Below are 17,598 nucleotides of genomic sequence, written 5' to 3'. Positions count from 1 at the left end.
CCACCAATGTTTACGTGAGCCTCATCAGTTTGATGTTTAAGCAATTATACTCCTTTTTTCAACCTCTTGCCTTCCTCTGCATTTGATGTCTTGTTTTATTTGAGTTTCTTCACACACTTTCAGTTAATGCCTCGGCTTTTAGATCACTGTGTATAAACTTCTCCGATAGTTTCATTTCAATAATTGTTGGAGGCCTAAACTGAAGGTAAAACTACCCATTTTTTCGGGAAAGTCCAAGCACACAGACACAAATTGACCCCCAACAAATCTGTCAAAGATCTTACATGGATCATACACCGAGCCCCGCGAGGCAGCATCAGAGGTCGTAGGGGTTGAAGCATGTATCTGGGTTCAAATGCACTTTTTTAATATGGGAAGCGTGTTGAAGCTGAAACGTGCTGTATAATAAATAAATGAGCCACAGTATCCAACAGTATAATCACACACTCGCTTACCATTTGGTAACATTTCTACTTTTTATGGTGCCAGTCAATCTACTGCTGTGCTTTTATTTACTGCTTTGATTTCCATGTTTGGTTTCAAATACGTGATCAAATAGGAGACTGATCAAATACACTCTGTTATTGGAGTTTTCTTTCTACAAAGTCTCCTATCAATAATTCAAGAACAGATCTGCTCTGTTCCTGCTGCTCACTGCAACACATGATTATGTAAGAGGAAGGAAGCTATTTCTATATGTAAAAGTCTGTAATAGTACACTGTGCTACTTCATTAAGCTTGTTAGAAGTGAGTGAAAGAAGATGTATAGTTTTGAGAATAATTGAAAAGTGAAAAAGCCTTTTTTTGTCCATTTTATTTTCTCTATTTGTACACGTTGAGTTTTGCCTGCATTGCTTTTTATAAGCAGTGTCTGAATTTTCTCTTCGAGTGTGAACATGTGAATGATCTTGTCCCATACTGTCAAACTGGTACACCCTTGTTTTCAAGGGGCAGTAGCCGTCTTGGGTTTGTTTTAATCCGTCTAGAGATGTATTTAAATTTTTTAATAAAACTTCTGTTGCAAGAACAAGTTCCATTTCCCACTTGTCCACACACAGCCCCCTGTTAATGGTTATGTTACAGGTTCACCTGTAAAACCACACAGGGACTCTCTGATTTGCATTCATTTCACTCGAATACACTACCTGTTGTTGTCCAGTGTCACATACTGATTTGACTGGTAAATATGATGTGTAAAAGATGGGAACGTTTACATGTTCCTTTACTTTCCACATCATCAGTTTAACACGGTTAGACTGCCCACATTTAAAACTATGCATTTCTCTGTTTTTGTCTGTAATACAGGAATTTCAGGAACTTTTGTTGTTTGCAGACAAAGACGAGGCATTTGCTATCACCTCCCTGGCACAAGACACCTTTCCCTGCAGCCACATTCATTGTATTCCGGAAATAATCCCTGATAACACATCTAGGACGGATCGTTCATTGTATTCTGACATCATTTATAGTATGCGGGTGGAGTTACGTGTCCTGCACCTCCCTCGTCTGCCTGATTACACATGGGGAGAATTGAGAAGTGAACATCAGTGAAAGACAAACAGTTTTGAGCAAGAAGGAGAAACTTTTCTTTGCTGAAATCTTGAAGCAAACCTTTCGTGGAGTTTGTAGAATAGCTTTTCTGCAGATTTCTAAAAAAGGGCATTTGGACCTTTGTGACCGCCATGCCTTGTTACACGGTGACAGTTTCCACAGGGAGCCAGTGGTTTGCAGGGACGGATGATTATATCTACATTACACTGGTGGGCACGGAGAGCTGCAGCGAGAGAACGCTGCTGGACAAACCTCTGTACAATGACTTTGAGAGGGGAGCGGTGAGTGATAACTGCGACACATTCATGTTAAAATTCTGATGAATGGTGAGCATCGACAACTGCACACAGATACTGGGTGCGATGTGGACATAAAAGAGGAAGAAGTAGTGACAGAGATGTAGCTTGAGGTTAATTCTGTTTTAAAATGAATTATTTCATTTTGAAGTGAAAACATGAATGCGAAGAAGAAATGAGTGTACTCTCAGAAACATTTGCTGCTGTGAACATGACATGACAGAAGAAAGACATAAAATAAATAAAAAGAAGCAAAGGCAAGTCCAAAAAAGTGCTTTTTATAGGTGGGATGAATCAAAAATAAATGTTAGCATCCACTTAACACTCTTCATGCAGTTCTTTTTTAATTAAAACCTATTTTGCCATTGAAATTATGATGCAAGTTTTACCTGTTGTCCTCAAGAAAAAACATTTACTGATGAAAAAAAACAAATAATTTACACCTGATTCAGGAAATTACACTATTTTTCAAGCTCATTTATTTAGCCGCTGACTAAATTGCAGGTGGACTCCTATGACGTGAGGGTGGAGGAGAACCTGGGTGAGATTGTGTTGGTGAAGATTGAGAAGAATAAGTACTGGGTGCAGGATGACTGGTACTGCAGGTACATCACAGTCAAGACCCCAATGGGAGAATATTTGGAGTTCCCCTGCTTCCGCTGGCTGGTGGATGAAAAGGAGGTGGTGCTGCGGGATGGAAGAGGTACATGAGTTCATTGTTTTGGTTTGTTTGTTTGCCTAACATACTGCCTGCCTCCTCTTTGTCATCAGTCAGACTCTGCAGTACGACCTCTGTAATTGTTCCACCCCTCACTTTGTTCTGTCTCTGTTGCAGCACATCTGCCTCAGGATGATAAGACCAGCCAGGTGAAGCAGCACAGACAGAAAGAGCTGGAAAGGAGGAGAAAGATCTACAAGCAAGTACACATGCAGTTTGTGGTTGTATGGTATAGGAGGCTGATGCTGCGCACTAACATCTCTGCTGTCCTTTGTAGATGGAAGGAGTGGCAGCCAGGCTTTCCGATGAGCATAGATGCTGACAGACACAAGGATTTGCCACGAGACATCCAGTTTGACACTGAAAAGGGAGTGGACTTTGTACTGAACTACAGTAAGGCGTACGTGCTCCCTCGAACAGCCTGCTGTAGTAAAGCTTTAACAGGTGTAAGGACAGCTGACACAACCTCAGTACAGAGCAGCTTTAAACTCAGAGGTGTGTTTCAATGCAAAACTCCATGAGGCCATGATCATATGTTGATCTCCAGCCTGATAACATGCTTCTATTTTCTGTACTCAGGATTTCCAGGAAAACCGAGGCGTTGTGTGTTTATCACCAGGGACATTTGCATTTTGCTTTCATGCAGGCGTGAGAGCTTGTACATAGACACAGCAACACCAAACAGATCCAGAACACAACTGTTTGCATCATGCAGTAGTTCTGCTAAAAGTTGCATTAATGACTTTAAAAGCTTTGAAACGAGTCATGCCATTTGGCATAGTGAGCTTCAAAGGTGTTGACAGAAAGGCTGCAGCTTTGTGGACAGAAATGATGGAAGTACATTTGCTTTTAGTGCTACTTCTTGCTTCAATAATCATCATAACTACATACAACAACACATCATTTTCTTTTGTGTAGTTTCTTCAGTGTATAGTTGACATATTACATGAAATGACTTTGTGTTTTTTTCTCGTGAATATAGTGACAAATATTATGATGATAGTAATGATGATGATGATGATGATGATCATCATCACCATCATCATAATAACCATGAATTTCCAGAATAGAGAACCTGTTTGTGAACCAGTTCATGCACAAGTTCCAGTCGTCCTGGAGTGACTTCGCTGACTTTGAGAAGATCTTTGTGAGAATCAAAAACACAATCTCAGGTCAGCCTTATTTTTATATTATATTATATTACATTATGTTATATTGGGTTATATTATATTATATTATATTACATTATATTTTGTATTTATTATATTATATTATGTTATATTGTGTTATACTATATTATATTGTATTATATTACATTACATTACATTACATTATATTATATTATGTTTTATTGTATTATATTATATTACATTACATTACATTACATTATATTATATTATATTATGTTTTATTGTATTATATTATATTACATTACATTACATTATATTATGTTTTATTGTATTATATTATATTACATTACATTACATTATATTATACTATGTTTTATTGTATTAAATTATATTACATTACATTACATTATATTATATTATATTACATTACATTACATTGTGTTAAATTATATTATATTATATTTAATTATATTATATTATATTATATTGTATTGTATTGTATTGTATTATATTATATTATATTATATTATATTATATTATATTATATTATTATATTACATCACATTATATTATATTATATTACATTATATTTTGTATTTATTATATTATATTATGTTATATTGTGTTATACTATATTATATTGTATTATATTACATTACATTACATTATATTATATTATGTTTTATTGTGTTATATTATATTATATTACATTACATTGTGTTAAATTATATTATATTTAATTATATTATATTATATTTAATTATATTATATTATATTATATTATATTATATTATATTATATTATATCATATCATATTATATTATATTATATTATATTATATTATATTATATTACATCACATTATATTATATTATATTACATTATATTTTGTATTTATTATATTATATTATGTTATATTGTGTTATACTATATTATATTGTATTATATTACATTACATTACATTACATTATATTATATTATGTTTTATTGTGTTATATTATATTATATTACATTACATTATGTTAAATTATATTATATTTAATTATATTATATTATATTTAATTATATTATATTATATTATATTATATTATATTATCCAGAGTATGTGATGAAACACTGGAAGGAGGACTTCATGTTTGGATACCAATTTCTGAACGGTTGCAACCCCGTAATAATCCAAAAGTGTACCAAACTTCCCGACAAGTTTCCCGTCACCGATGAGATGGTTTCTGTCAGCCTGGAGAGGGAGCTGACTCTGGAGGAGGAACTAGAGGTAGACATGGTTATGTTTGTTTCTGTGCATGTATTTATAGGGTATGTCTCACTTTAATTCTCCTACTGACGTACAATGTGAATCAATGTTCTGGCTCCAGGCAGGTAACGTCTACATCGTAGACTACGAAGTGTTGGAAGGCATCACTCCTAACTGCACAGACCCGTGCACGCTGCAGTACCTGGCAGCTCCCATCTGTCTGCTCTACAAGAACACTCAGAAAAAGATCATGCCCATTGCCATACAGGTACTGTTGAGCAGCAGCAGGTGTGTCTCTGCTATGCTTAAAGAATGTAAACCGAGCAGAACAGGGTCTGACATGGCGAAGCAGCATTTAGCTGTTAAGCTGAACAAGATCTTAGATAGCCAGGTTTAAAATATTTCTCTTTTCATGTGCCTATAATTGTGCTTGACTGTTTTTACTATGCTTTTATCTCATTTTATTTGTATATGACTTATCTTTTAGTTATATTAGCCTCTGCTTAATTACATATGGATGTTCCTATTTGTTTTTATTGATGTAAAGCTCACTTAATTCCCCTGTGTCAGAAGTGTGCTATAAAAAATAAACTTGCTATTGCGATTGTTTTACACCACGAGGGAAACATTTCAAGAACAAATACATTTCTCCTCTTTTTCCTGCTTCTCCCTCGTCCTCCATCTTTTCCCAGCTCGGGCAGACTCCAGGTGAAGACAACCCGATCTTCCTGCCCACTGACGGTCAGTACGACTGGATGCTGGCTAAGATCTGGGTCCGCTTCGCTGACTTCCAGCACCACCAGAACATCACACACCTGCTCAGGACTCACCTGATGACAGAGGTGTTTGCTATTGCCATGTACCGTCAGCTCCCCGCTGTTCACCCTGTGTATAAGGTAAACCTTCTGACTCATTAACTTATTATTGATTCATTGGATTGATCTTTAAAATTAATTCACTTAGAAATTTGATTTGAAACCTCCCAACCTCTACTTGTAATTTCTTTATATACAGTAAATGTATTTTATTTGATTTATCTATCACATTATCTACCATAATGCAACATTCTAGGGCTTTTTACATAACTGTATTTTAATTTTGCATCTTAATTACCCGACTTTATCTGTCAAATAATGTTCTGTAATCAGTTATCAATTACCATGTTGTACTGGTATCAATGACTTCTTTAGTATAAATAAAGGTTGAATAAATGAACGAATGAAAATTCATGGATTGATGTTCCTTTTCTCAGCTGCTTATGCCACACATTCGTTTTACCATCGCTATCAACACCAAGGCCAGAGAGCAGCTCATCTGTGAGTGTGGCATCTTTGACAAGGTGAGTTGATGTGGATATAGAATCAAGACACTTTACACACTGAACTCATTCTTTACTCTTTCTGACTAACAGTTCATTTAGGCTTTTATTTATCTTTAATAATATTCAGAAAATAACAATATCAAAGTTACAAGTGGACGTATGGGATTCCTTCACTTTAAGTTGGCCATTCAATAATGGACACTCAACCATATGCATAAATAAACATAGGAGGACAAAAACACTAATCATTAGCGGCGGGAGTATTAACTGACGTGTGTGATGATGCTGGTCAAGGCAAACGCAACAGGTGGAGGTGGCCACGTCCAGCTGATTCGGAGGGCCGTGAAGTCTCTGACCTTCAGGTCTCTGTGCTTCCCGGACATGATCAAGGCGCGCGGTGTGGACAGCAAGGAGGAGCTGCCCACCTACTTCTACAGAGACGACGGCTACAGGGTGTGGGAAGCTACCAAGAGGTGAGGAACAACTCTTTTTTAGAATTCTTATAGACAGCACTGATAAATAGTTTGTGTGTTTGAGGGAGAGACAACTGGAATATTTATATTCTTGTGTGTGTGAGAGAGAAGTTACAGCATTTTTTATTTCCTCTATACGTGACTGCTGTCCTCTTTTCTTTCTGGCAGTTTTGTGTCTGATGTGGTGCATATTTACTACTCCAGCGATGAGACAGTGCAGGGAGACGAAGAAATCCAGGCCTTCATTAAAGATGCGTGCAGCTTCGGCATGCAGGACTTCGATCACTGTGGTGGGTACACATTACAGACGTCTTGTTGTATAATTTCTCCTTTAAGGATTGCAGCAACCAATCAAAATGTAAAGTTCCTTTTCCCAAGGAGAGAAGCAGCTCTTTCATTTGGGTTGGGTTTTCTAGAGGAGACGGGTGCAACAGGGGACAGAGAGTATTACAAATTCAAATATGTTCCGTCATAGACGAAAGGTTTGAGGGTGAAGACAGGAACCCACAGGAGCCTGATGGTGTCATTGACTGAGCTTCAGTGTTGTAATACCCTTCCTGCATTTCACCATTACATGCATTGTGAAAGGATCTTTTACAATGCAATGTTTTTGTAATGATTTAATCTCTCTTTGTCAATTCTGTCTGTGCACAGAGTTTCCCAAGTCCCTGAAATCACGCGAGGAGCTGATAGAATATCTGAGCGCCGTTGTGTTCACAGCTTCAGCGCAGCATGCAGCTGTCAACTTTGGACAGGTGAATAATAGATAATCAGGAACCTGACTTGCAATATCTTTATTTATAAGACTGATTTAAAGTCATTCACTGTTCAAATGGTCATCATTAATCTGAAACTGCCAAGTAACTTAAAGTAACTAACTAACTAAAGTAAGTAAGTAACTTAGTAAATGTAGTGTCATAGTACATAAAAAATGCATGTAGTATGTCGAAAGTCATAGTATAGTGTGTTGTAAATGTCTTTGTCTCCCTCCCTCTTGCAGTCTATCTTCTGTCTCTCTAATAAAGTATAAAAAGTCAGTTTAGTTTGTAGTTTGAAAAGTCATATTATAGTGTGTCATACAAAATTAATAGTGTAGTTTGTCAAAATAAAAGTCATAACAAATATCTTAGTGTAGCATGGCAAGCTATAATTGTTATAGTATGAAAAAGGTCATAGAATAAGGAGTAAGGAGTCCCAACTAGACAATTCTTTTTTTGTAAGGGTTTATAAAGAAATGTAACATCTTAATGTAGCTAGTAATTACAGCTGTCAGATAATTGTGTGCACATTCTGTATCTTTGTGTACATTGTGTAGTATGACTGGTGTTCCTGGATCCCCAACGCTCCATCTACCATGAGAAGGCCCCCGCCCAACAAGAAGGGCATGGCAGATGTGAACTTGATCATTGAGAGCCTCCCTGATCGTGGACGTTCCAGCTGGCACCTGGGGGCCGTCTGGGCCCTCAGTCAGTACCAGGAGTGCGAGGTATGGAAAGGGTACTTTGTGGTGTGTGTGTGAGTGAGTGAGTGAGTGAGTGAGTGAGTGAGTGAGTGAGTGAGTGAGAGACAGAGAGAGACAGAGACAGAGAGAGAGAGACAGAGACAGAGACAGAGACAGAGACAGAGACATAGATAGATAGATAGATTGATTGATTGATTGATTGATTGATTGATTGCAAAAAGAACCAGCTTCCCACTACCTGAAGATGAGCTTCTTCAGTTGCTGTGTGCCTCCTGCGTGAATGACCTGTTTGCCCTCTCTCCCTGCAGCTGTACCTGGGCATGTATCCTGATGAGCACTTCATAGAGAAGTCAGTGAAGGACGCCATGGTGAGGTTCAGGGCGCAGCTGGCAGAGATAAGTCACTCCATCAAGCTGAGGAACGACGGAAAGAAGCTGCCTTACTACAACATGTCCCCTGACAAAATCCCAAACAGTGTCGCTACTTAATATTTTGCCAGTAGCACATTGAAGTTCTGCTGATATTACCGAGGTTTCCAAATATGCTGTAAGAAAACTCTTTCACCTGAAGGTGTGTGATTTGAAAACCTCAACTTTGCTTCTAAATTTTTTTTTTGTTTTGTTTTTTTATCACTCATTTGGTGAAAATGGCTGCAATTAAAAAGTTTAACTTTCTAAGTGCAGTGCGTCATTTCTATCTGCTCCTTGTTCAAGAGTGTAACACAGAAGATGTTAAACATCAACAGTATCACTAACAAATCCTGTTACCATAACATTTAAATTTATAAACACATGATTTACATTGAAAAAGACACAAAGCATTAAAAGTAACTTCATTTTTATTTGGTTGTTCTTTTTAATTCTACATACTTTGTTCAATAATGGGAAATTAAACTGAAAACACATCAATATTTCTTTTAAAAACATAAGTACTTTTACCAAATTCTTTACAGTTACTATTCCAAAGTAATTTCACAGACAAACTTGTGGAATGATATCATAAGACAGGGGAACAGTCATATATGTTCAAGTCCAGTCAGTAGTAAACAAATGTAGCTTTATGCAAGTTACACTATTCCCAGACATGATGTAATGTAAGCGACAGGGTAAAGACGGACAAACTAAAATGCTGCGACAGTGAGGCTGAGGGAGTATCTTGTCTTCTCAGTCCATGTACTGTTAGGATTTAAAAATGAAGAAATCAGTTCATCATTATAGAGACACTAAGAAGGAAAAAGAAACTTAGATGCCCGCTTGTAAAAGCTTCCTAAAGTGGCCTCAAAAACAGACTTCATGAAAGGAGCCAGCTCCTACGAGTAGAAAGTAAAAAAAGTTCTACAGTCCTTCTTTGATCTTCCATCTCAAGGAAACTCGAAACTTGTCGTTTTATGTGGAAAAACAAGAAACGTTCAAATTTGATGCTGCGTTTAAATGTCTATATACTGCATATTCAAAACAAAATTCATCAAGCAATTCAAAAAGCAAGACGGAAGAGCAGATATTCACATTAAGGTTAATCAACCAAGCTTTTTTTTTACAACTCTAATATCTGAAGTGTAAAACAAAGAGTGAAAGTGATGTTCTGGTTTTTATGCCTGGGAAAATAAACTCAGTGTAAGTTGCATAAAATTACTAATGAAAGTTTTTTTTAGTTTTTTTTAATGAACAAATTGTACTCTGTTTTCTTTTCAAAATAAATACAACACAAAATGAAGAAATAATAATTTCATACCCAGAGGACACCCTGGCCATTAAACACCATTACATAACTATAGAATAGAATATCAACAAAAGGGTAATTGCACTTTTTATCTGTCTAATTGCACAGAGCCTCGCGGGTATTGAAGCTTCTCGTTACTAGGTCTTAATCCAACTTGACACACAACAACTCCCTGGGCTCATACAATGGATTTGAAATAATATTAGACTCCAGATCTCAAGTCATCGTGGGGCATATACACAAGTACAGTATGAATTGTTGCAAAAAACAAAGCGTGGATTTCATTTATTGCTGCTGCTGAGCAGTAATTGTCACATATGTTGTTGGACCATCGTTGTTCACAGACAGTATACTGGTATCAAAGACAGTTTTTTAAAAATGTGTATGTTGCTGGAATGGCTGTGAGGCTCAACATGAGCCTGGCATCTCTGTGCTCCCACATACACAAAAGCACTTCCAATGACTGTGAGCCCAAAACACAACGCCCTGAGAAATCACCCGCTGCCCACCTCAGACTGCACCTCCAGCTTCTCACCAGCAGGCGGCGCTGCAGTCAGCTCATCAACGAGAGATGATGCATACATGTGCTTTTACTGCAAAAATAAATCTGATTGTTAATGAATGTAACACTGATATGAAAATCATCTTGATACTGAAATAATACAGTTACAGAATTTAAGCTGTGCTTACTTTTAGAAGAAGAAGAAGAAAACGGTGTCAACCGTTTGTCTCATTGGAGTGACATAAGGCCAGATGTGAGAAAAGGTTAACACTTATCAAATGGGAGGCAACAAGCTGGCTGTCTTGTGATTAAATACTAAAATAGACACTCCCCCATGTGATAAGAGTCTGGCGAGAAGAAAGAAGACACTTTTGCTGAAACTGAGACTTCTGCTCGTATGAGATGCTCGCTAATGATTTGTCACATCCAGACATCAGATCTTAAACTCTGTGTGGAAGTGTGTGAGCTGTCAAATTGAAATACTCACAGTTACAGTCAGCTTTTAAATCCAAACTATCTATTTGGGAACAATCAATGCACTGTCTGCACAGCGGGGGAGATTTGAGGACAGACTGAAAATAGGCAGCTGCGGATTTCTCAGGGCACATCCCGTGACTAAGCAAACAAATGAACATATTAAAAACTGCACATGGAATATCACACAGTAAATATTGTGTCATCCGCATGATAGAAAAACATGAGCGGCGCCGTTTATGCCCAAAGGCTCTAGTAATGTTCTCAAGACATGGAAATTATCTCGCAATTTCCTGTGAGCAGTAAAAAATGTTTTTTTTCTTTTTATATATTTTATTTCTTTTTTCATCATTTTAAAAAAAAGTTTACATTCTCAAAGCCTTCAGAAAGTTTTGGGGTAGAGAAGTCATGTGGCTGGATTTTCCATTATCTGCATTAGAGCTTCGAGCCTGACGTCATATTCGTAACTCATTTTGTCTATTTTGACTCTTTCAGCATTTTTTAAACCCCCCCCCCCCCAATTCATTTTTTGTCATCCACGGGAGGATTGATATACATGTATACGTGTGTATGAGGAAATGTAAATTAAAACAAGAGTTCGAAGTTCAAATGTGCTATCCCCCATGTACAACATATACAGTAAGACTTAATTCATATTAAAGAAAAGACAAAGGGCAAGAAGAAGGGAGGGGATTTGTTGAGGGAACTAAAAAACAAAAGTGCTTCGATGCATGTCCAGATCAAGGCCTGCTCGGAGCCGACAGACCACAGCAACACAGATGGCAGTAGCTGGAATGTTCCAGAGATCCGATGCGTGGCGCTACATACTGATCCACGGCAGGTTAGCCCCAAACTCAGGTAAAAACGAACAAATGTAACAAACCCACAAGCAAAGAACCCACGCATCAGAGACGTGAAGACCTCCGGAGCCGTTTGTGAGTCTATTTGTCTCAGTCCTGCTCTCCCAGAGGTGTACATACAAGAGTGTGTACGTGTGTGTGTGTGTGTGTGTGTGTGTGTGTGTATAGAGTAGTATGCTCCAGGCCTCTTCAGACATTTTCAGAAGTCAGTAGAAACAGTCCGGTCCTGGGAAAGGAGTCAGGTGAGGGTGTGGATTGAGGGTGGAGAGAGGGATAAAGTCTGATAGGAGGGATGTGGAGAGAAGAAGATAGTGATGCTCTGTCCGTCTCTGGGGATGGAGTTTTGGGAATATAAGACGACCAGAGGAGGACAGTGGGTCAAGTCTGGGATCAGAAGAAGGGAAGCGTGTGGTCGTTCCTCAGTCACCGAGCATTTCCACGACGGCTGCTCTTCACTGTGGGCCTGTTTGTGTGTATCGTACGAGTCGGAGTGGTCAGACATGGAGCACCTCCATACTGTAGTCCTCTGTCTCTGTGTACTGGGAGGAGTTTGTGTCCGACTGGGTTGGCGCCAGAGCCTCCTTGCTCTCCAGACTCGGCTCCATGAGAGGCGGCTTCTCCAGCGCCAGCTTTTTACACGTGTCTGGACGGTTCTGGACGTATATGACCCGGTTGTAAGCCTTGAGTCTCCTCCATAGATGGATGTAGACTTTGCACTGGACGTACATGAACACCAGTCCGCCCGTAAAGCCGATGGCCACCACCACTAGCTTGGTCCAGAAAGGCCATTCCAGTATCCCTGAGGAACAGAGAGCACAGAAAAAAGAAACGTGTGTAGTGAAACACAGACCAGACTGAAATCAAATACTTCAAAAATAAATGCAAACCAGTTGGGAAATAATTGCATTTCAATATTACTTTTGCATCAATATGATAAAGTTTCCTGATTCGGTTCACTGAATTAGATCTAGTCAGCAAGATTTTCATACAGTATAACAGCATAAAAACAACTATTTCCTGTCTTCTCTCTAATGCTGCAGTCCAATTAAGGCAGAAAATGCCTTCCAAAATAATTATATATATATATATATATATATAGCAAAAAGAGACAAATGATAGCTTGAAAAGCGGGAACAACACCACTCTGAAACTACAGCAGGCTTTTAAGTTTGGCGATTTGTAGTACATTTGCTAAACCGTGCCAAAACCCCCCGAGGCAGTTGCAGCATTTCTGCAAATTGCAAAACTCCTGAAACATAAGCCTCCGAGTAAAATGGAAGAAATTAGCAATTTGGGGAAGCGTAAATACGTGTAACAAGCTGCAGCACTAAGAGGCATAAAGGGGATCTGTATAAACAAAACGGAGAACAAAGTCTATCTTCTTTGAAAACACAGGAACTGAGCTGCAGTGTTTTCATGTCTATTATATTTCAGGTAGTTTGATATATGAACACAAGGAAGGTCCACAATTGAATGACTAAAACCTCCCCTTGAGGATAGAATAAGTAAATGGGATGAAACACAAAAATGCCTCAAACATAGTATAATCAGTATGGTATTAACTATGCTCAGCTCTACGAGGAGAGAGTAACGTTTGATGTGTGAGAAAATCTCAGTGACGTATAACACAGAAAATAAATCACAGTGTGTCGCTCGACTCAGTGTCTGTCTGCGTTCATTGGGTTGGAACATTCAGTGAGATGGTGTGAATATAACCGGCCTTTAAGGGTGAAGAAGCATTATTTCTTATCCTGAAATCAAGGCAGACAAGGGAAGGAAAGGGGTGTAAAGTGCAGTTGGAAAAGAAGTGGACACAGCTGACAGAAAGGCTGACAAGAGGGGGGGGGGGAAACACAATTTGAAAAAGGCCAAAGTTGAAATGTTTACCTGGGATTCTTCCGGCTGCATGAGTAAAGAAAGTGTAAGTATTACCAAACACACAAACAGATTGATAGAAATGCGCAGACATTGAAAGTAAATTCAAATATTACAGTTGGAAGTAATTCATCGTGCAAACATAAACATACATCCGCTTCACGAACCAAAAGGAGGCAATGGAACACATTTCAAGTAGATCAGATCTAACGGAGAGAGAGGCAGAACCGTGTCTCTGTGTGACTTGGCAGAGGACGGACAGGACCGGTGAGGAGCTAGTTGGCATCACCATGGTGATTGAACCCGACAGCCCCGGAGACTCGAACAAGTCTGAATCATCAGGTCGGGCTAAACAGCACAGCCTGCTCTTCCATCTGCACACCGTCTCAGAGGCACCAAAGATGCCAGAGAGGAGTGAGTGGCAGCAGACGTTGTGCCAGCGGATGATACAACAGCTCATCATTAAAAGCAGTCGTCGTTATTTTTGGTTTTTCAGCCCGGATCGCGAGAGGATGGCACAGTCAATCTGTCCGTAACTCAGTGCTGCTCACCATTTTGGTCGAGATGGATTTAAGCAAAGTTAGAATAAGAGGAAAACGTGACTAGAATTTTAAAAGTGCGGTTTCTTTTAAATTCTAGTCACGTTTTCCTCTTATTCTAACTTCTTATAAGACCATAATGCCCAACTAACCACTTCCTTTTACAGTCTACGGTGAGCAGCAAGTTCCAGTTAAGCACATGCACATAATATTTCAAAAAATATTAAACGTTTGACTGTTTAACTAAATATAACGTGTTAAGCTGAGATCGTCAGACGTGCTGGTGGGTAGAGTTGTTACATTTGGACAGAGCCAGCCTCGCTGCTTCCAGTCTTTATTCTAACTCAAGCCAACCGACTGCTGGCTTCATAATGACACATGAGAGTCTCTGCAATAAAGCTAAGAGTATTACCCAAAGTCAAACCGTTCCATTAAACCGTTTCCCAGAAATAAAATATGAAGATAAGTGCGTTTAGACTTTTACTTTTTTAGCTGTTGTGTCCAGTCTTTGCGTTCGCCAAGCTGCTACCAACACCTGTTACATTACGATGCAGGATCGTACACTCTGTTACACACACACACACAACACTTAAGCACACACACACACACACACACACACACACACACACACACACACACACACACACACACACACACACACACACACACACACACACACACACACACACACACACACACACACACACACACACACTTTATCCTCGTGAGGGCCTTGTGTTGAATACAAGAAGGGACCTTAACTCTCCTCATCCTGCAGTGATAACCTCACTCAGAAAGTCTCAATCTCAAATTGGATCTCAGAAAGTTAAGAGCTAAAAGAAGAGAGATTTAAAAAGAAGATATTAACATCTATCACTCTTTTATGGACTTCAGGTCTGAAAGTGAACTGAAAGTCCATAAAAAACATTCAGACGTCTGTAGAAGAAATCTCAGCACACTCTTCTACACATTTGTTCTTGACTTTGATGCCCACTGAGCTTCTGCAAGTGAATTACGCCCACATATATTCCAGTCTTAGAGAACATTTCACACCGTTTCACTAAATACTCACGCCGCTCGAATAACACTACAGTTATGCAGATTTGCCATTTAATACTGTACATGAATGACTTGGTGACAGTGGAAGACTGTGGATGAATGGACGACATCTCTCAACACTACATGGACAACGACGTCACACCTTTGTGTGTGCGTCCGAGTCTGTGCTGACCTTGTTTGATTTCCTCCGCTGTTCTGTCGATGAGGACGTAGAGCGACCACACGACGCAGGTGATGGCGATGACGTGGAAGGTGACCGAACACATTATCTTCCTTCTCTCACTCGCCGTCATCTGTAACTTCTCCCACTGCGGCAGAAAGCAGGAGAGGACCAAAGTCAGGACACGCACTTAAAACTATTAAACTGTTGGCTCTCTTTTCTGGAGTAGCTCAGAGTGTGAGCTAAATATTTGATGGAGGGCATTCAGCAGCTTCTGTGATCAAGAGTCAATGCTACATTACGTTTCTTTTCTTGGCGAGTAAGACTAAGAAGTAAAGGCGCTTCACTGACTTCACAAAACATCATCAGGAAATGATAAAAACAAATGGCAGCACCGTCAGATAGGTTTTGTAAATAAGCTGCGTCGGTTCTCCCAACATCGAAAATGCATTCGTCATGTATTCAGTGATGAGGGTCACTTTGTCGAAATGAAACCAAGCATTCCTTGATACACTTTTCATACAGACATCCTCATCTGATCTTTGCTCCTCACACGCGAACAACTTCAATGTTCAACAGTGGGATTGAGAAGCTATTAACAGCGGAGCGTTTTGTTTAAGGCCCTTTGTGCAGCTAATGGAGGGTGGAGGAATTTTAATTAGTGTCCTGCTATCTCCAGGCCACAGCGATTGATAAGAGCCTTTAATGGGAGTCCACTGCCTCTAACCATTTGAAATAATCCCTCCCTCCACTCCCAACAAGTTCCGTTTGTGAAAATGGATTCAAAGCTCAGTGTCGTGTGTGTGTGTGTGTGTGTGTGTGTGTGTGTGTGTGTGTGTGTGTGTGTGTGTGTGTGTGTGTGTGTGTGTGTGTGTTATCTGCGTGACAGATTGGAAGCAGCTTTTGGCATTTTAAGTTGGGACACTTGAATCTGCAATGACGGAATTCACCAACCGAGTGCATTAATCGTCCTTTAGACAAATATGTGCACCACGTGCAAACTGTGTCTTACCTTGCGCAGCGGTTTGAGCTTGGTCTCCATGATGAACTCGTATTTACAGAGCTCACAGCAGCGGGTGTCGGAGCTCTTGATCCACTGCTGTAGACAGGACTGGTGGACGAAGCGCAGGCTGCCCGTGCAGTGGCATGGCGTGATCAGAGGACTCTCGTCATCGCCTTCACAGTGACAAATCCTACGGGAGCCAAACAATACAGTCAACACTAAACTAGAGGCAAGACAGCTGTAATAAAAGAAAGACAGGAGAGAGGAAAGATAAAAGAGAGAAATGTTGGCAGGCAAAGCTGACGGATATTTCCCCAAACTCCAGCAAACTTGTAGCAATCTTCTTGTAGTACGTACAATAAGACAAGATGTTTAGAAAATGCTCATTTATTCCACTAGATATAGTAAATCAAGACGGGGGGGGTAACATTATTTTACAAATAGAATAGGACGCAGTAGACTCATGTCGATGTCCCGCATGAATACATTCAATCAACAAAAACTCATTTGATTCAAAGCACTTCATTTGGAAAATCTAAATGACATTTTCAGAAAATAACCACCTGTGTTCTTGCAAAGTCGCAGCACACAATTGAAAACTGCAAATCTAATCTCAGATAGATTAGAGTTCAGCAGCAATCTAAAGTCTCAGTGTTGGAAGAACTGCTACAAATTGCCTGTATTGATAACTCTGTTAGGCAATATAATCAACAACATGGCATCTAATACATCAGTGGTTCCCGACCTTTTGTGTAAAACATTCCCCCAAGCACCCCTTCATCAACATCACCACTCATGTTCCCTATGTGTTTTTATGAATGGATTATAAACTGGATGTTATTCACTATTAACTATATAAAAGTGTTACGGCTCGGCAGCGGTTAGCCTCTCCTCCTTAAGATCAAATATTGGACACTGTCTAACAGGTTGAAGAACAGGAAGCTACAAGTCCCCCACACTAAGTGCATTTGCCTGACGGCGAGATAAATTGTGTGATAATCCAGACTTTTTATACACTTTCATCATCAAGCCTGTCACAGTCTGTCAAAACAGTGAGTTTCAGTGGTAAGGGACACAATGAGGGGTCGGAGAAAGTTATTAGAGCAACCTATTACCTCTAAATCACTCTCTCACACACACACGATCTCAGAATTTAATGTCAGGACATCGACCTTGTTGCAGACCGGGGGGAGTCCTCAGTGAAT

General features: G+C 39.2%; 2 protein-coding genes across 8 annotated transcripts in view; one reads left to right on the top strand and one right to left on the bottom strand.

Annotated features, from left to right (window-relative positions):
- Positions 1-1,538: 1,538 nt before the first annotated feature.
- alox5a (arachidonate 5-lipoxygenase a) lies at positions 1,539-8,879 on the top strand. The gene is made up of 14 exons (XM_029449957.1): positions 1,539-1,832; positions 2,352-2,550; positions 2,683-2,764; positions 2,843-2,965; positions 3,631-3,737; positions 4,795-4,967; positions 5,068-5,214; positions 5,639-5,842; positions 6,199-6,285; positions 6,562-6,740; positions 6,909-7,030; positions 7,395-7,495; positions 8,056-8,226; positions 8,511-8,879. The coding sequence occupies exons 1-14, from the start codon at positions 1,683-1,685 to the stop codon at positions 8,688-8,690; spliced, it is 2,025 nt and encodes a 674-aa protein (XP_029305817.1). The 5' UTR covers positions 1,539-1,682; the 3' UTR covers positions 8,691-8,879.
- A 143-nt stretch (positions 8,880-9,022) lies between these two features.
- The window catches only part of marchf8 (membrane-associated ring finger (C3HC4) 8), a 70,571-nt gene continuing 61,995 nt past the window's right edge, over positions 9,023-17,598 (bottom strand). For 5 of the 7 annotated variants that reach the window (XM_029449772.1, XM_029449775.1, XM_029449773.1 and 2 more), the window contains 4 exons: positions 16,403-16,583; positions 15,403-15,538; positions 13,645-13,659; positions 9,023-12,556 (listed from right to left, as the gene is read on the bottom strand). In XM_029449772.1, the coding sequence (XP_029305632.1) occupies positions 12,252-12,556; positions 13,645-13,659; positions 15,403-15,538; positions 16,403-16,583 (637 nt within the window). In that variant the 3' untranslated portion in view covers positions 9,023-12,251. The remainder of the gene's footprint in view (positions 12,557-13,644; positions 13,660-15,402; positions 15,539-16,402; positions 16,584-17,598) is intronic. The other 2 variants (XM_029449776.1, XM_029449778.1) reach the window with 1 other exon arrangement.

This window comes from Cottoperca gobio, chromosome 15 (assembly GCF_900634415.1).
Source record: "Cottoperca gobio chromosome 15, fCotGob3.1, whole genome shotgun sequence".
Classification (NCBI taxonomy): Eukaryota; Metazoa; Chordata; class Actinopteri; order Perciformes; family Bovichtidae; genus Cottoperca; species Cottoperca gobio.
Note: the sequence above shows the minus strand (reverse complement) of the source record. Positions and strands in the feature narration are given on the sequence as shown.